Source organism: Pongo abelii, chromosome 12, assembly GCF_028885655.2.
Source record: "Pongo abelii isolate AG06213 chromosome 12, NHGRI_mPonAbe1-v2.0_pri, whole genome shotgun sequence".
NCBI lineage: Eukaryota > Metazoa > Chordata > Mammalia > Primates > Hominidae > Pongo > Pongo abelii.
The window spans coordinates 62,121,866-62,142,016 of NC_071997.2; the positions used below are offsets into that span (position 1 = coordinate 62,121,866).

General features: G+C 37.3%; 1 protein-coding gene across 18 annotated transcripts in view; it reads left to right on the forward strand.

Moving 5' to 3' along the window:
* The window catches only part of TIA1 (TIA1 cytotoxic granule associated RNA binding protein), a 38,468-nt gene extending 18,787 nt beyond the window's left edge, over positions 1-19,681 (forward strand). For 3 of the 18 annotated variants that reach the window (XM_009237204.4, XM_024242139.3, XM_024242146.3), the window contains 10 exons: positions 642-696; positions 869-901; positions 2,138-2,225; positions 5,332-5,407; positions 12,927-13,035; positions 13,422-13,517; positions 13,630-13,714; positions 14,425-14,548; positions 15,411-15,556; positions 17,049-19,681. In XM_009237204.4, coding sequence (XP_009235479.2) covers positions 642-696; positions 869-901; positions 2,138-2,225; positions 5,332-5,407; positions 12,927-13,035; positions 13,422-13,517; positions 13,630-13,714; positions 14,425-14,548; positions 15,411-15,556; positions 17,049-17,175 — 939 coding nt within the window. In that variant the 3' untranslated portion in view covers positions 17,176-19,681. Of the gene's footprint in view, positions 1-641; positions 697-868; positions 1,617-2,137; positions 2,226-2,312; positions 5,236-5,331; positions 5,408-12,926; positions 13,169-13,421; positions 13,518-13,629; positions 13,715-14,424; positions 14,549-14,685; positions 14,795-15,410; positions 15,557-17,048 lie in introns of those variants that run through there. The other 15 variants (XM_024242144.3, XM_024242143.3, XM_054548080.1 and 12 more) reach the window with 11 other exon arrangements.
* The last annotated feature ends 470 nt before the right edge of the window (positions 19,682-20,151 follow it).

A 20,151-nucleotide genomic window follows, 5' to 3' on the forward strand; every position in this document is an offset into this window, starting at 1 on the left:
CGCCCCCAGGTTTTTTTTTTTTTTCTGAGATGGAATCTTGCTCTGTCACCCAGGCTGGAGTGCAGTGGCACCATCTTGGCTCACTGCAACCTCCGCCTCATGGGTTCAAGCAATTCTTCTGCTTCAGCCTCCTGGGTAGCTGGGATGACAGGCACCCACCATCATGCCCAGCTAATTTTTGTATTTTTGTAGAGACAAGGTTTCACTCTGATGGCCAGGCTGGTCTTGAACTCCTGACCTCAGGTGATCCGCCTGTCTTGGCCTTTGAAAGTGCTGAGATTACAGGCGTCAGCCAGCAGCCTATATTAGTATTTTCCATGGTGGATTGTACATGGTAAATACCAGAATATTTGCTGAATTACTCAAGCTTGGATGCTAATGGAAAAGAATGAAAGGAAAAAAATAATATGGGTACTGTAGGTAGGAAAGGTTAATTGAATGATAACAGACACATAAAGATTAGGATTTGTCAACATTATTTGCCTAAACGTAGGTCAGAAGATTAAGTATTGAAACTTGACCAGAGCTGGTATCTCCTTCAGTGTTTCATCTTAAACAGATATCTTCCTGTGTGTTTATAGATGCAAATGTGATTTTGGGGTTTATTTTTGTGAAGTATAAATGTAAAAATTTTTTTTTAGGAAGTCAAAGTGAATTGGGCAACAACCCCCAGCAGTCAAAAGAAAGATACAAGCAGTAAGTATATTTTATGCTCTTTGAATATTTGTTTTTATTATACCCAGTAGTTTTATTGTAAAGCCTATAAACATCATACATGTTTGCAGTAATGTTTTGATCGTTATCCTAAGATATGATTGAATGTGTTTGTGTTAATAAATTTAAGAACAAATCTAATCTTTGTCATCAGGTAGTACCGTTGTCAGCACACAGCGTTCACAAGGTAATTGTATCTTCTTAAACATAAAATGAAATCTCTTGAAAGGGTATTCACTAACCACCTGAAGTTTTTTTGTTTGATATTTGGGGGAGGGGGGCGGGAGGAGATATTATTTCTATTTGTCTCTCTAGCAATACTTTTCTCCCTTCTCAGTGTTGACCAAGTATAGCTTGTCCGCTACTTTGGTGCTAGTTCAAGCTTTCTGACCCATTTGGTAGCAGCTGATGCCTTAGAACTACTTTCACCAACTAAGGGGCAAAATACCCTCCTTTCCTGAGGTCACCATCTGGGCTTCATACCCAGATCTTCCAAATGCTTGAGTTGCTCCTCAAATTTTGTTTCCCAAAGAACAATCCAAAATGTTGTTTAAGGCCTGTCAAATATGGGTAACTTTTCTTTCCAAATATGCTTTGTCAAATTGATGTATGTGTCCATTTTAAAGTGTTGGTCCGACAATTTTGCATTTTTAAAGTGTTTCTTTTTTTGATAATTGTCTTTTTTAAAAACTTCAGATATGGGATGGTTATTTCTCTCCAATGCTTTTTTAATGGTTCTGATATAAAGTGAAGGGATTACTGTTTTCATTCTGTTGCCTTCAGTCTTAGTTCACTTGCACATGGATTCACATAAACTGAATGGTGTAATGTCTGGGCAACCAAAACTGTTGGCTTTTGAGAAAACTGTCAAATACTTTAACATCAAACTGTTGCAATGCAAGGTATTTCTTTGATTGTTCTTCACAAAATATGGTTAAACCAAGTATATATCATGTAGCTAGCTTCAGTAAATTGTGTTAACTGAGGCAAATCTAGTCTACATAATTCACAGTACCACTATTTTATTTTAATTTGTAAAGCCTTAATATAGTGGTAAACTGAATAAAAGTAAATAATTATTGTTAGAATGGTAACTAAGTCATTAAATTTTTTTGCAGAACTGAAACTTGTATGTTATTAGTTTATTTTCTTAGACCAGTGTAATAATTGACTGTAAATAGAAATATAAATGTCACTTTACAGTTAGATGTATCACAGTCGTTTCAGGAGAATTTTTCCTATATTGTTACCTTGATTCATTGTTTAAAATTGATAGGATTTGTATAGATATAGGATAGTGTTTTATTTATACTTTATCATAAGCCATAATCATTTTAAGAATACTTTATTGAATAGATTTTAGTACTTTTTAAATTCTAAAGTTCTATTTTTCTTTTCACTTCCCCTTCCTTCCCCTTATAAGATCATTTCCATGTCTTTGTTGGTGATCTCAGCCCAGAAATTACAACTGAAGATATAAAAGCTGCTTTTGCACCATTTGGAAGAATATCGTAAGTAACAGAAGATAAATAAAATCCTTTTAATTAGAAACAATTATATGTAGACATAACTTGAAAATAATTCTAATGTGAATTTTGTACATTAATTTTATAACTTGAATATAATGTATTACATTGTTTAGAGATCATTCAAGAAGTTAACAGCAAAAGATTGTTTTCCCATTGATGAATAAACCTTTGGTTTTCAATTATCTTAAAATCCTTTTTCAATTAGCATAGCTCTTTAGAGACAAATTTGCCATTGTACATGTTATACTTTCTTATATAGGTATCAAGCTAGCTTGGTGACAATCTTTAGTAAAATTGTGCTATAACGAAGGAATTTAGATCTGTTGGGTACTTCTATGATACCATGCATTTTGTGTTAATATATTTTAACAAAAAGAAACCTTAATGATTCAACTTAAAAAGCAGCTATTGAATATTATTTTCTAGATATTTACACCCTTTTAAAAAAACTGCTAACAGTAATAGTGCCTTAATAATATTTTATGAAGCACTGCCTTGCTTGCACTTGTTATTAATCATACATTTTAGGCCCTTATGAATAAATACCTTACTTGAGATAGCATTCATCATAGAAGAACTTTAAAATTTTGAAAAGCATGCCATATTAGAGTAAGAATAACAAGTTGTTTATAGTACTTTCTGTAGAGTAATTAGCTTAGAAAACTTCTTCAGGGTTTCCGCTTGCTCTGTTATTTTTCCACCTAGAAGAGTAGTAAAAAGGCAGTGCTAGCTGTGGTTTGGTTTGAACAGAGCAACAGCAGAGATGAGATGAGGAGACTGGAAAGTAAATGCCAGTAGTATTGGTGAATTTTAGGAGCTTTCGTTTGAAGAGTTATCATTCGTTGATTAGGGGGTGACAGTGCATGTGACCAAGGAATTACCAACTTGAAAGGTGGTCACAGAATTAGGGCTTATAAATGGACTTCTTTAAGATGACATTTTTCTTTGTGAGACCTGATCAGGAAAATAAGTATAGCTTTCATTTCTTGATTGTCCCTCTTAATAATATCTTAGAGTTTCAATAATAATTAGCTTGCTTTCAAATATCTGGACTTAGTCTTAGCCTTTGGCCTCTCAGGGGCTCTAAATCTCTATGCACAATTTTGTGTTTTCATTTTGGTGTGGAAAATCTTTGTAAATTTTATCCTGTTGTCAGAGTAGTCATAGAACCATAAAAGGATAAAGAAGCCTGATCTAGATCTTTGCTGCTGCTTCTCCAGAGAATTTGTTCAGAGAGAAATAAATATGAGTTGAATACTTTTCAAGGCTAACGTTTTCTGAAACTTTAAGAAGAAAAAATTTTCTAACATTGTGAACAGATTAAGTAGCTATTTTATTAAATGCTTTGATTTTAATTGAGGTAGTTTTTTTGAAAACACGGGAATTTTATTTTGGAATTAGGCAAAGATTGTTTAACAGTTGGTGAGTTTAAGTTAAGTGACCTTCAGATTTTAGCAATTTCATGATTTACAAATCATGGGTTATAATTTTTTCTCTTAAATATATTTCTGTGTCATATTTTTAGTCTGTAGATTTTCTTATGGTCCCATGATTATTGGTGTATACTTTTTTTTTCTTGGTAAGACCTTTAAGTTTTATGATTTTTGATTGAGATAATTTATAATGTTTGAGTTTTAATATATAAGGAATTAGCTTTCCTACATTTAAAGGAATCATTTGTCAGTCAGTAGCATATTTTCCTGATTTTTTGTTGTTGTTAAAGGAGATAAGTTGATAACTGTATGTTGAAGGGTTCTCATGATATTCTCTAAAAAGTGCAAATATCAGTGCTTGATTTATAGATGGGTAATAAACAGTGGTCTGTAAAAGCATTTAGTATAAAAAATATGGTACTTTCCCTTATATACAGCCTATAAACTCTTCCTGTTCCTTGAGTTGAGGGTAGACTAACAAATTACAGCGTAGAAGAGAGTCAGCTACCAGATTAAATGCATGCGTACCATACAGATAATTTATTAAGTATTTTTGCATATTGAACATTGACTTACATTAATTTTCCCGTTTCACCACCACGTTTTTGTCATTTTGACCCTGAACACTTAATAAATCACTCAGATTGATCTAAAATATGCTTATGTATACTTCAATAGAAAATTACATTGCATGGCTTTCTGACTTGGGTTTTTGTTATAAAAGTGCCTGTTTTATTCATGTGTCCTGAGAGAGCAAGCATTGTGACATACCTGACTAACTTAAAAGCAGATTGCCTGTGAAGCACAATTTGAGTCCAATTTTTTGAGGTATGGAGTTTTAGCTATCATGGCTGGGTTTTTACTCAATCTCAAATAATAGGGCTCTGGTTATTTTGCAGAGTGTCTCTGAAGAATGGACAGAATTGCCCTGGCTAACTACAAGCTACGGTTCACAGTGGATAAATGTTGGCGTGCTTTTTTACTTTCTGACTTTTTAAAATTTTGCTTTTATATCTTGTAGTTCCAATCAATTTTATATGAATGCTATTATAAAATTCAGTGTAAAATCTTTTCTTGTGTAGCTTAAAACTTGTGTGTGTCTAGTATTTTTCTTCAATGATTTCACATTTCTGAAAATGTCAAGTTCTCAAAATTTAGACAAAAAGGGGGGTATAAATTGATCTGAAAAAATTAAATAGTTTAGTTTAGGGAATATACAACTTTTTCATTCTTTTGGTTTCCAGTTTTCTATTTTTTTTTAATGATTAGGTAGAATATAGTGTCAAATAAGTTATAAATTGCATGGTTAAAGAAAGCCATTCATCTAATGTCCTGTGAACTTTATAAGTGGTTAAGTAGTTCATGTGAGTAGCTGCTTTCACCATGCTTAATATTTAAAAGTTTAAAAAGTTTTTTGAAGAGAGAGGCAATTTCTGTACAATATATACATATATACTTAAGTTATTGATTTGCATGTCTATAAAATTAAGCCTCATTTCCTGATACATGATAAATTTTGTAGAATAAAAGGTGAATTTGCATTAAAGGTTCACTTTAATGAAGGTGAAACATGAGAATGAGTTGTGTGTGAAATTCTCATTTGATATCCAGAGGACAGTTTGCAAACCTAAACTTCTGATTGTTTCTGATTTCAGAGATGCCCGAGTGGTAAAAGACATGGCAACAGGAAAGTCTAAGGGATATGGCTTTGTCTCCTTTTTCAACAAATGGGTGAGCTCAATGAGAAGTGCATGGACAATGCTTAAAGAGTAAAGAATGGAAACACTCCGTTTTAATTACTGATCTTTTTTTCGTCTGCTGTTTATTTTACTGATGATTAAAATAAACCCTCACTAGAAGATATCTTCTTCTGTTTTGTCTGTTTAACATTTATTGGCACCTGAGGCATGCAGAGTGATAAGATGTTTTCAGAATGTAGAAAGTAAAGTTGTTTAAATTATCAGCCAAAGGTAGATGTTGAAAATCTCATTTATGGATTTAATTCATTATCTCCCTAGTTTATATTCCCATGGTAGTTTAAAAGTAGCTAATAAAATACTGTGAGGAAGCCAGACGCGGTGGCTCACACCTGTAATCCCAACACTTTGGGAGGCCGAGGCGGGTGGATCACCTGAGGTCAGGACTTTGAGAAGAGCCAGGTCAACCTGGTGAAACCCTGTCTCTACTAAAAATAGAAAAATTATCCAGGCGTGGTGGCAGGCGCCTGTAGTCCCAGCTACTCGGGAAGCTGAGGCAGGAGGATCACTTGAACCCAGGAGGCACAGGTTGCAGTGAGCTGAGATCATGCCACAGCACAGCCTGGGCGACAGAGTGAGACCCTGTCTCAAAAAATAAATAAATAAAATAAAATACTGTGATGGATAGGAACTTTTTAAAAAATTATATATTACCCGGGCACAGTGGTTTATGCCTATAACCTCAGCACTTTGGGAGCCTGAGGAGTTTGAGATAAACGCTGGCAATCTAGTGGGACCCTATCTCTACACAATAATTTTTTATTTCACTTTTTTTTTTTTTTTTTTGGAAATCCCAAAAATTCAGCCGAGCCCAGTGGCTCACGCCTGTAATCCCAGCACTTTGGGAGGCCAAGGTGGGTGGATCACTTGAGGTCAGGAGTTCAAGACCAACCTGGACAACATGGCAAAACCCCATCTCTACAAAAAATTAGCCAGGCATGGCGACGCATGCCTGTAGTCCCAGCTACTTGCGGGGCTGAGGCAGGAGGATCACTTAAACCCAGGAGGCCAAAGCTGCAGTGAGTCGTGATCAAGCCACTGTACTCCAGCCTGGGTGACAAAGTGAGACCCTGTCTCAAGAAAAAAAAGAAAAGTTGAAAATTGTAAAGTATATTGAGAGGTGAAAACAATACAAGCTCAATCATGTGCATGTCCCATCTACCAAAGATTTTTTTTTTCCTGTAAGATGAGAAAATAAAAATTAAGAGAATTTATTTGGTTCTGAAAACTTTACTATTAAGCATAGCATAATATTTTAGAAAGGTAGAAAAATACCTTCTATAATGGATTGATAGCTGTGATTAATTTGAGTTCCTTAGAGGATTGATTCATAGGTTTTAGGATGTTTTAGTGCAACTTAGGGAAATAAATTGGGGGTTTAATGGGCTAGGAACTCATTTTTCACATTTTTGAGATCGTGGACTATAGGGTTCTGCTATATAAAAATCACTGTTGAATGTGTATTTAGTATGAACTAGAGTCAAATAGCAAAGGATGTCTGTTGATAACCTGTGTATGGCCTCTGGAGTTAGCCAGAGATGTATACAAATTCTGACAACCATTATAAAACAGATGTAACTTTCAGTAAATAATACAATCTTTTTTTTTTTTTTTTGAGACAGAGTTTCGCTCTGTCGCCCGGGCTGGAGTGCAATGGCGCGATTTTGGCTCACTGCAACCTCCACCTCCTGGGTTCAAGCAATTCTTCTGCCTCAGCCTCCCTAGTAGCTGGGATTACAGGTGCCGCCACCATGCACGGCTAATTTTTTGTATTTTTAGTAGAGACAGGATTTCACTATGTTGGCCAGGCTGGTCTCAAACTCCTGACCTTGTGATCCGCCCGCCTCGGCCTCCCAAAGTGCTGGGATTACAGGCGTGAGCCACAGCGCCCGGCAGTAAATAATATAATCTTCTATAAAATCTTCTATAAATTTAAATCTATAAATTTCAACTTATGTAAAATTTGTGATACGTGCTTGGCTCTGTTATGCAGTGCTACAGCCCTGATTGCAATTACCCCCAGCCTCTCTTCCTATGTTCTACATGCTAGGAAGACCACAATACTGATTGAGCTTAGCTTCTCTTCCTACCCCAAAATAACTGAATGTTGCTGGAAAAAAACTGAGTTCAGGTGGTTTTGCTTCTAATTTAATGGTCACACACTTTAGGTGAGTACAGAGTACTGTCTCGGCAAACATGTGTTTCTCATTTTTCAACCACCAAACTTACATAAAATTCATCCACCTTCCCATTCTTCCTCCTATTATAGTACAGGAAAGGTCCTTCCTGTCAAAGGCAAAATCACTTATGATTGTGTCCCCACCTCTCTTGCCTTTTCAAGGACTTTGAGCCTATGCTGCCACTGCTTCATTGTGTTTTTTTGTTTTTTTGTTTTTTGTTTTAACAGCAGCTTTATTGAGATATAATTCAAGTATACAGTGTGGCCGGGCACAATGGCTCACACCTGTAATCCCAGCACTTTGGGAGACTAAGGCAGGCAGATTACTTGATCCTAGGAGTTTGAGAGCAACCTGGGCAAAATGGCAAAACCCCTTCTCTACAAAAAATGAGCCAGGCATGGTGGCACACACCTGCAGTCCCAGTTACTTGAGAGGCAGAGGTGGGGGAATCACCTGAGCCCAGGAAGTTGAGGATCCAGTGAGCTGAGATTGCACCACTGCACTCCACCCTGGACGACAGAGACCCTGTCTCAAAAAAAATTTTTTTTTTTTTAATTACACAATTCAGTGGTTTCTAGGTAATTCACAGAATTGTGCAACTATTACCAAAATAAATTTTAGAATATTTTTACCACCCCAAAAAGAAGCTACATGACTCATTAGCAGTCACTATCCTCCTTTCATGCCCCTCCTGCCAGCCCTGAACAATTGTCAATATACTTCCTGTCTCTGTAGATTTCCCTGTTCTCAACATTTCCTATAAATGGAATCATAATGTGCTGTTCTTGTTGCTACTGCTATTTTGTGTCATCACTCTATTCCTTCTCTACTGGATCATTCTCATCAACCTAGGATCTCTCTCTTTTTTTTTTTTTTTTTGAGACAGGGTCTCACTCTGTCACTCAGGCTGGAGTGCAGTGGTGTGATCATAGCTCACTGCAGCCTCGAACTCCTGGGCTCAAGCCATCCTCCTGCCTCAGCCTCTGGAGTAGCTGGGACCACTGGTGTACACCACCATGCCCAGCTAATTTTTTTTTAAAAAAAAGGCCAGGCACGGTGGCTCACACTTGTAATCCCAGCACTTTGGGAGGCGGAGGCAAGCAGATCATGAGGTCAGGAGTTCGAGACCAGCCTGACCAACATAATGAAACCCCATCTCTACTAAAAATAGAAAAATTAGCCAGGCATGGTGGCACCCGCCTGTAATCCTGGCTACTCAGGAGGCTGAGGCAGGATAATCACTTGAACCCAGGAGGCAGAGGTTGCAGTGAGCTGAGATTACGCCATTGCACTCCAGCCTGGGCGACAGAGCGAGACTCCGTCTCAAAAAAAAAAAAAAAAATTTTTTTTGTAGGAACAATCTCACTTTGTTGCCTAGGCTGGCCTCGAACTCCTGGCTTCCACCAGTCTGCCCGCCTTGGCCTCCCAAAGTGGTGGGGTTATAGGCATGAGGCACCGTTCCTGGCCATCTAGTATCTCTTAATCAAAACCACTGTTTATCCTCACATCCCTTCCCTAACTATATCCCCATTTCTTGGCTATAATTCTGGAGTTGTTTGCATATGCTTCTACTTTATCTCCCATTCACAACCACCAACATAGATACATCTCTCTTTTTTTTCCACTTTTTTGAGTGAGTAGTTTTATTTTTTTCCTGAGGAGCTGTATCAAAGTATCATAAACTGGATGGCTTAGAGCAACAAAAATTTATTTTCTCAATGTTTTGGAGGCGTGAAATTCACAATCAAGGTGTCAGCATGTCCATGCTCTTTTGAAGGCTCTGTAGAAGAATCCTTTGTTGCTTCTTCCAAGCTTCTGGTGGTTGCTGGTAATTCTTGGCATTCATTGGCTTGTAGCTGTATAACTCCAATCTCTGCCTTCATCTTCACATGACCATCTTCTCTCTTTGTGTATCCATATAATCATCTTTTTTTTTTTTGAGACAGGGCCTCACTCTGCCACCCAGGCTGGAGTGTGGTGGCACAATCACAACTCACTGCAGCCTTGACCTCCCAGGCTTAGGTGATCTTCCTATCACAAACTCCTAAGTAGCTGGGACTACAGGTGTTGCACCACCATGCTCAGCTAATTTTTCTATTTTTTGTAGAGGCAGGATTTTGTCATGTTGTCCAGGCTGGTCTCGAACTCCTGGGCTCAAGTGATCCACCTGTCTCAGCCTCCCAAGTGCTGGGATTATAGGTGTGTGCCACCGTGCCCAGTCTAATCTTTACTTCTTATAAGGACTTGAGTCATTGGATTTGGGGCCCACCTTAATCCAATATAACCTCATCTTAATTACTTCTGCAAAGACCCTGTTTCCAAATAAGGCCATATTTCATAGATACCAGGGTGTAGGACTTCATATCGTTTTGAGGGACACAGTTCAACACATAACATTAGTTAAGCGTCTCATGGAGTTCGGACTGGTTAGGGTGATAATATTTGTTTCTTTTTAAGAATGTGCATTTCCTGCCAGGCACAGTGGCTCATTCCTGTAATAACGGAACTTTGGGAGGCCAAGGAAGGAGGAGGACTGCTTGAGCCCAGGAGTTAGAGACCAGCCTGGGCAACATATAGCAAGACCCTGTCTCCATTAAAAAAAAAAAAAAAAAAAAAAAAAAAAGCCTGGCGACCTAGTCTGTGGACCCCGAATCCCTCCCATTGCCTGTTGCAACCAGTAAAGGCCGTTCCTACTATAGTAAAAAAAAAAAAAAAAAAAATAGCCAACCCTGTTGGTGCATGCTTATAGTCCTAGCTACTAGGAGGCTGAGGTGGGAGTATCACTTGAGCCCAAGGAGTTCAAGGCTACAGTAAACTATGATCATGCCTGGATGACAGAATAAGACCCTGTTTACTTTTTTTTTTTTAAAGCATTTCGTTTTCGTATTTCAAGAAAGGTCTTGAATTTGCCTGTTCCTTCAGTAGTAGGTTAAGCTTACCTTTGATGTGTGCACACAAAAGTTACACTCCATTTACTTTTTAGTCTACTCTAAGCTGGTTTTACTCTCACTTTGTACCAATGCTACTCTATTTTCAAGGTCACCTCTTAACCTCTGTTTTCTTGGCTCCCTGGACCATACACTTTTGTGGCTTTCTTCCTTCATCACTGGCTACTCCTCCCTAGTCACCTTAGCTAGTGATTATTCCTTTATCCGTTTTTCAAGTTTTGCTGTTTTTCAGGGCTCTGTCATAGGCTCTTTCTCTAGTCTGCATGAATTTTGTATCTTCAGTCTACTTCTCTGTTTTCCACATTTATTAACAAATGGTCTTCATTTATATGTCTCACAGGCATCTCAAAGTTTTTTCTTAATGGAGCTTTTTGTTTCTTCCTCAGACCTGTTCCCCTTTTCTTTCCTAGTCTTTCTCCGCATTTCAGTAAATGCTATCTTTCCAATTTCTCTAGAGGAACCTAAGAGTTAACGTTTTCTCTCCTTTTGCTTGTGGTATCCCCTCCAGCCCCCATTATTTTGGCCTTGAGTTTAAGTTACATTCACTGCTACTGCAATGCTCCTGGCCACCAACACTTTTTAAAAATGTAGAATATTGCACAAGTTTCATAAAGTATCTTTATCCCCTTACTACCCATTATCCTAAGCCATTCTCCTCTTAGCACTAAGAATGGCCTTCTTGCCGGGTGCGGTGGCTCATGCCTGTAATCCCAGCACTTTGGGAAGCCGAGGCAGGCGGATCACGAGGTCAGGAGATCGAGACCATCCTGTCTAACACGGTGAAACCCTGTCTCTACTAAAAAATACAAAAAAAATTAGCCGGGCTCCGTGGCTGGCGCCTGTACAGGAGAATGGCTGGAACCCGGGAGGCGGAGCTTGCAGTGAGCCAAGATCGCGCCACTGCACTCCAGCCTGGGAGACAGAGCAAGACTCCATCTCAAAAAAAAAAAAAAAAAGAATGGTGATTCCTTGCTTAAAATCTTGATGATTCCTTGCTTAAAATCTTTCAGTTTCATTCTCCGACATTCTTTTTTGCTCGCTAGATTCCACTGAAACTAGTCTTTCACATGCTGCTTTCAGATGCATACCAAACTTTTGTGCCTTAACACACTTTGCAATACTTTTCTCTCCACTGGGGCTTTCTTCCTCTCAGGCTCAGTTTAAATGTCATTTCAGAGAGACCTTTCTTATTCATCCTGTCTGTAGTAGATCCTTGTGCCCATATTCTCTATCTCAGCCTCATAGGTCTTACCACAATTTGTAATTGCTTTATTTGTTCCCCACAAAAGAATGTAAGAGACCACGTATACTTGTTTACCAGTGTGTCCCTAGCTCTTAACCGCATGCCTGGAACATAACTGTTCAATATTTATTTGTTGGATGAATGAGAAACCAAATATTGTTAACAAGCTTGTTAGATTGTTTAAAGTAAGATTTTCTTCTATAGTAGTCTGAGTTGCATGAACTTTATAATATCTACCTCATTAGGGCTGTTGGGCTCAGGACCTTTTCAGATTATTAATGTTCCCAAAGTTTAATATTCAAATAAGAGAAAAACAATATAAAAGCACCATTGGGTTGGGTGTGGTGGCTCATGCCTGTAATCCTAGCACTTTGGGAAGCTAAGGTGGACAGATCACTTGAGGTCAGAAGTTTGAGACCAGGGCCAGGCACAGTGGCTCACGCCTGTAATCCCAGCACTTTGGGAGGCCGAGTTGGGAGGATCACGAGGTCAGGAGATCGAGACCATCCTGGCTAACATGGCGAAACCCCATCTCTACTAAAAATACAAAAAATGAGCCAGGCGTGGTGGCGGGTGCCTGTAGTCCCAGCTACTTGGGAGGCTGAGGCAGGAGAATGGCGTGAACCCGGGAGGCGGAGCTTGCAGTGAGCTGAGATCACGCCACTGCACTCCAGCCTGGGCCACAGAGCGAGACTTAAAAAAAAAAAAAAGAAGAAGAAGTTCGAGACCAGCCTGGCCAATATGGCGAAACCCCATCTCTACTACAAATACAAAAATTAGCCAGGCATGGTGGTGGATGCCTGTAATGCCAGCTACTCAGGAGGCTGAGGTAGGAGAATCGTTTGAATCCAGTTGGCAGAGGTTGCAGTGACCCAAGATCACACCACTGCACTCCATCCTGGGTGACAGAGCGAGACTCTATCTCAAAAAATAAATAAAATAAAAAATTTAAAAATATAAAAAGCACCATTGCATTTTAGGAAAGCTATCATATGTTGTGTATTTCATAAAGCATTTTCACTTAAACATTTGTGAAAAGCACCAAGTTTTCTCTACTGCTAAAAGTTGTTTAACATCAACTAATAGTGACTTCTTTATTGTTTCTAATGTTGTACGGAACAGGATGCTGAAAACGCCATTCAACAGATGGGTGGCCAGTGGCTTGGTGGAAGACAAATCAGAACTAACTGGGCAACCCGAAAGCCTCCCGCTCCAAAGAGTACATATGAGTGTAGGTGTATTGGAGAAGAAAAGGAAATGTGGAATTTTGGAGAAAAATACACTAGATTTTAAATGTTAGAGCTGTTCCCGGAGACTTATTGCAGAAATAGATGAGAAGCAAATCAAGACTACTATTCAAAAATGTACTTAGTTTTCATTTTTGTAATTATAAATAATATTATTTCTAATGTCAAGTCTCCTATTAAATAGAAAATACTGGGTAATTTTTTAGACATTCGTGGGGGAGGTTTAATCCTGAACTGAAGTATAATATGTGTAATATAAGCATTTTGATCAAGGTTAATGTTACCTTTACAGTAGTGTAGTGAATGCTGCTTTTCTCTTTCTGCACATTTTATTTAATGAATTAAAGACATAAACCTTTTCTCTCACCAGCAAATACCAAACAGCTATCATATGATGAGGTTGTAAATCAGTCTAGTCCAAGCAACTGTACTGTATACTGTGGAGGTGTTACTTCTGGGCTAACAGGTATGGGAGGCCTTCCCTGTGTGGCATTAATTTTTAAAGTGCAAAGCTTAATATTTGTAGGATTTTTATAGAACTTAGTGTGATTTGTTTGTTTTGGTTTTTTGTCTAACAGAACAACTAATGCGTCAGACTTTTTCACCCTTTGGACAAATAATGGAAATTCGAGTCTTTCCAGATAAAGGATATTCATTTGTTCGGTAGGGATGGTTTTTTTTAAAAACTTTTTTCTTGGTAATGTAACTGGAAAACCAGAAAATAAATGAAAAATAAACTTTTTCCTCCAAAATATTTTTTGAACATGCACCTCGTTTTCTTAAAAATTTACCTTGGTTATAAAGAAGTTGAAATTTTGGCCGGGTGTGGTGACTCACGCCTGTATTCCCAGCACTTTGGGAGGCCGAGACGGGTGGATCACTGTCATGAGTTTGAGACCAGTCTGGCCAACATAGTGAAACCCCGTCTCTACTAAGAATACAAAAATACAAAAATTAGCCGGGCGTGGCGGCGCATGCCTGTAATCACAGCTACTCGGGAGGCTGAGGCAGGAGAATCACTTGAACCCAGGAGGTGGAGGTTGCAGTGAGCCAAGATCACAATCACTGCACTCCCGCATGGGCAACAGAGCCAGACTCCGTCTCAAAAAAAAAATTGAAATTTCTCTAGCATCTAGCGTATTTGCCTCTGTGATTTTATAGCTCCCTCCCTAAGGGAAGGAGCCAGTGAAACACATTCTCTGTTAACACAAGTTTCCCCAGAACTACAAGATCTTTGAAAAAAATAGCAAAGAAAATATGCCATGTTACGCAAACTGTTTTACCTCAGACTCACCTTGATTTTTAAAAATAGGTTTTATTCATAAATATTTAAAAGAATTTGTATTGGTGATTCTTAATATTGTTTTCAATAGGTTCAATTCCCATGAAAGTGCAGCACATGCAATTGTTTCTGTTAATGGTACTACCATTGAAGGTCATGTTGTGAAATGCTATTGGGGCAAAGAAACTCTTGATATGATAAATCCCGTGCAACAGGTGAGAGGGTTCTTAACTTTGAGAAGTAATTGTTGGGCTAATAATGTTATTTTAAGGTGAAGATTGTTGATAATCCTTGTTAATAAGTTTCAAGCTAAAATGATAGTATATAAGGGCTCTTCCTACATGTATTATAGTTCCAGAATGGTGTTTCATGGATTGCAGTGGTGACATGATGAATGTGACTGCCTCAATTGACTCATGCTCACACAGTGGATTTTAAAATGCTCCAAGAAACCTAAAAGGGTATTACATCTTTTTTTAATACTTGGTAGATTTATTCACATACTATTTGGAGAACTCACAAGCATGCTTGACTCAACTGAAACAAAAATAAAGCTGTAAATATAGTTATGGCCTTGGCATTTTTCTTCCAGATTTTGCTGCCTTTTTTTTTTTCCAGGCAGCTTTAGTGGTTCAAACTTGATTCCACAAAGATTTCTATGAGGAAACTGTAAATGGAGCACAGAGATGGGAGTAAGCAAATCCTAAACTATATAAGTGTCTTAAGTAAGCTGAATATAGAAATAACTAATCTCATCTTCCCTATCTAAAGGAAACAATCATGTGGATAGTATACAAAACACTTAAACATTCTACTAAGTTTAACATTTATTACTAGGGTATCAACTGATGCCTTCCAAAAACTATGCCATTCAGAGTATCACGTAGAGTTACAGCAGTATAACCTCACTTTTTTTTTTTTTTTTTTTTTTTTTCTCCCAGCAGTCAACTCTTGTTTATCCTGTCATTTTAATTGTAATGATGGCCCTGTGTGTTTTGGCTAAGAATTTGTGGTATCAACATATTAGGATTGTATATATACAGTTAACTTCAAGTAATACTAAATTTTATTTAATAGCAGAATCAGATTGGATATCCCCAACCTTATGGCCAGTGGGGCCAGTGGTATGGAAATGCACAACAAATTGGCCAGTATATGCCTAATGGTTGGCAAGTTCCTGCATATGGAATGTATGGCCAGGCATGGAACCAGCAAGGATTTAAGTAAGCATATCTGATCTCTTCCTTTACTAACCTTTGAAAATGTCTAAAGAAATTTTAAGTAGGAAGAAATTTTAAGAATTAGTGGGTAATAGGGCCTCTTATGTAAAGCATAACTATAGCCTTGAAAGAACTTAAAATTGTTTTTTAGTAAGAAAATAAGAGCTTAATAGTTGTTAAGCTTTTCACATGACTAATGGTCATTTAGCCATTCTTATATACACTGAGTTTGATGCTAGTTGTTGTATTAATTATGCTTTTTTCTGTACAAAGGGTTTTTTCAATATGCATTGTTATATTGCAAGCTTCCTTATACACCCTAAATTACACTATTTTACTTACATTTCTGAAAAACACACTGGAAATAAAAATACTTGGGAGGTTAAAAAGGAATTTAGTGGGACAGGCGTGGTGGTTCCTGCCTGTAATCCCGGCATTTTGGGAGGCTGAAGTCAGTGGATCACTTGAGGCCAGGAGTTTGCGACCAGCCTGGCCAACATGGCAAAACCCCACCTCTGCCAAAAATACAAAAATTAGCCAGGTGTAGTGGTGCACACCAGTAGTTCCAGCTATTTGGGAGGCTGAGGCAGGAGAATCACTTGAACCTGGGAGGCGGAGGTTGCAGTGAGCTGAGACCACACCACTGCACTCCAGTCTGGGCAACAGAGCAAGACTCTGTCTCAAAAAAAAAAAAAAGGATTTTGTGGTCGGGCACGGTGGCTTATGCCTATAATCCTAGCACTTTGGAAGGCCAAGGCAGGCAGATCACTTGAGTCCAGGAGTTTAAGATCAGCCTGGGCAACATGGCGAAATCTGATCTCTACGAAAGGTACAAAAAAAATTAGCCAGGCATGGTGGTTGCATGCCTGTAATCCCAGCTGTTCGGGAGACTGAGGTAGGAGAATCGCTTGAGCGGGGAGATGTAGGTTGCAGTGAGCTGAGATCACACCACTGTACTCCAGCCTGGGTGACAGAATGAAAACCTGTCTCAAAAAAAAAAAAAAAAAAAATCTTGTAATGTTATGAATTTTTATGAGCTTTCATATGCTAATAATGGTTTTGATTTCTTCTTTGAGTAGTATAATGTTCTTTTTTCGTTGTAGGGAACCTACCTGACTCTTCCAGGTAGTGGTTTCCTCAACAAATATGTTCAACCAAGATATAGAGATGAGATGGATAGTTTTCTTTTCCAAGAATGGGGTTAGGTTTTTCTATATTCAAAGGAGATGAATATTGATAAGTTCAGGGTATTTTCTTAGCTTTAATTTCTAACAAAATTAAACTGTCCAAATTAAACATACAGGGATGCTTGTTTTTAAGAGAAAAAAACCTTAGTAAGAGCTTTCATTTTCCCTAGCATAAATTATTCTATTTGGGATTAAGAAAAAGTATGTTTCCCATTTCCCATATTTGTTCTTGTTGTTTGTTCTTGCCAATACTTTATTTTAATCAGTGGATTTCCTCTCCCCTCTGCTTCTTTCACATTCTCCACCAGTCAGACACAGTCTTCTGCACCATGGATGGGACCAAATTATGGAGTGCAACCACCTCAAGGGCAAAATGGCAGCATGTTGCCCAATCAGCCTTCTGGGTATCGAGTGGCAGGGTATGAAACCCAGTGAAAAAGGACTCCAGAATCTAAAGCCAGTGGCTTGAGGCTACAGGGAGTGTAGTAAAGCCGTTGTTTACTTAAAGATTTATCAAATCAGTCAGTGCAAATGTCAGATACAATGTATTTATTTAAAAGATTCATTTTTAATCATGAAATTATCATCCACATTGTTTTAAAAAGAAACAAGATGCTGGATGTCTGCCAATTTTTGCCTTCATTACCTTTTTTGATAAAGTTTCTCAGATCCTTGTTTCAAACACAAATGCAGGGATTGCTGCCACTTTTTAACTATTAAGAGGCAGAAAATTGCACAATATTGAACTTTTTTCCACTGAAGTAGTGTGCAGTTCTAGTTTGCATTCCTGATATGATTTAAAACATGTAATATAAAGATGTTAAAAAAAAACCAAAACTGTGCAGAGTCTAGAAGTTCTTTGTCATCTTCAGCTTGTGCACAATTCTGTTTTAGGTTAAAATAAAAGCATTGTTTGAGCTGTCCCATCTCCACTGTTATCCCTTTGGGGTTTTTTAATATAAATTATTAGTTTACGTCATTTTTGTATCTACATCTTTTTTCACAAATTTGTCTTGCCTTATTAAAGTTCTGTAAAATATACTTAAATGGAAAAAATGATGTTCATTTAGATTGAAAACTTTTCTCAGATGGATTGATAATTGCATTCATCTTGTGTTTTATATGAGAAGGTGCCTCAAGAATTTCCTGTTGGATTTGTTTAAAAGGATTTTTATCTTTCGTGATAAACTTTGCTGTGTACCAGGAACTATAAAAAAAAAACTTGTTACTAAAGAAAATATCTGAAATGTGATAAGTTCTTATGCCATGTTAATTTCATGTGTCAACTTCAACATTTACATGTATTATTTCATTATGTAAAATGTTTTAGCAATTTAATATTTTGCACAGTTAGCAAACTTTGTATGTCATTTCCTTCAAGGCATCATGCAGAGTTGACATGAGATTTATAAGGTTTTAAGTTGTTTGCATGTGAAAATCAAATACATACTTTGGTAGTCTTTGAATACAAAGTCATCTGCTCTTGTTTTTCAAGAATTTTGAGACACAAAGTTGTATGTAAAGGAATATATTAATTTGCCGTTTTCTAGGTAGATTTGCTCAAAAAGAGTGAATCAACTTAATATGTACAAATGATAGCTGTGAAACTGTAGAATATCTTTGTGTCAGGCTTGGAGTTCATTGTTACCTCCAAATTTTGCCTGAAGGACCAGCTGGGCAAAGCATTTTTTAAATGTTCAGAGGCCAAAAGATAAACAAAAAAAAAACCTTAAAATCCTACCTCTTTAAACAGCCTTCAAATAAGAGAATCCTCAGTGCAATCATTATTTTGATTCTTTTGGTACCTGTTTTCCTGGAGTTCCCGATTTTATTATTTTGGGGTGGCTCCAAGCATTAAGAGGTTTAATCTTTGATGGCATTGTTCTAGTTTTGAAATTTCTAGTATATTTCAGAGTCTTTTAGAAGACTTGTGTGCGAAGTTTCACTTTGTTTTCAGTGAAGATCACAAACCTCCTTCTTCCTTGACTCAGAGAGGAAAGGTCCCAGTATACATATTTGAGTGGTTGATGGTTTTCAAGACCTTCAGGGAGCTCCCTGCATTTTACCTAGAAACAGAAAAGGCCTGCAAAATCTTAAGTTTCCTGGCCTGCATTTCCCGGGTAGGGGCAAATGACTCCAAGCTGGTCTCTAAGCCAATACCCTTGTAAACCAGAGCCCAGGAAAGACAGCTCAAGTGTATAATTCTCTGGAGCTCAATTCTATGCAGTTGTGCTGATACTTCATTAAGTCACTGTGTATTTTTAAGTGTTGATACATTAAAAGTCGCTTTATGGAAGATGAGTAAATTTTTTAAATACTTGGAAATTTTATTTCCTTGTTAACTTCTACAGATCAGGGCATGCAACCAAAAGCAGCTTAAATGAAATATTTAAAAAATATATCAGGAAGCTATTTTTAGATTTCTTCTGGCTTATGTTTCCACTTTAGGACCCTCATTTTTCTCTTATTAAAAAAAATTATTTCCTGTACTTCTCATGGACTGCAGGGTAAATTATTTGGGCGTAAATAATTTAAATAGTTTTCTTTCATTTTGACTATCCCCAGTAATAACAGTTTTTATTATCCAGAATATTGGCTTATTGCACAAATCTTAAAATGTACATTGACTGCTTTTTGAGAAGAAAGTGGTATCAGTACTCGATGAAAAGGTTACTACTGAACAAATTCACATTTCAGGAACACCTCTATCTTTGGTTTAAATCTTACTCTTAGTTTTTCAGTCTAAAAATTATACTGGTATTAGTATCAGGTAAGGAAATTAAAGTTTTTAAAATGGTTTCATTCTCTGCAATATGCAAAATTTAGATTTTACTTTCTGGTACTGTAAAGAACCTGAAGTGATTCACACTTAATGGGTGACTAATCCAGTATTCTTTACCCTGAATGTTTGGATATTAAAGTTCCTTTATGTTTTCTATAACCTGTGGGATCTTCTTGCAGTGATTATTGTGTGTGAGATTTTTTTCTTTTTGGTCTATCCATATTGTTATATTCACTCAGGTATTTTTTTTTTTTAATCTTATTCCAGAATCAGTGGTTTATATTGGGTTACTGTTTAACACCAAATGGAATTGGCATTCTGCAGATTTAATTAATTATGAAACCAGAGTCTCATTTTCCTTGCTGATACTTGTTGAAAATGAGATTCACATTCTAGTCTTTATTTTCCTCCTGTTTTGTCCCTGTGCTTGTACATCTTCCTTTTATTTGTGTGTTATAGTTCTATTCCATTTGAGAAGGCAGTTGGTAAGAACTAGATCACATGTACAAAGACAGGTTTACTAAGTGCTGTACAGTGGTCCTGAGGTTACGGTTGAATTAGAAAAACGAAATGTACTTATAGGAAATAAGAAAGCAAACCTTTCAAATGAGAGTGATGATTTCTTTAAA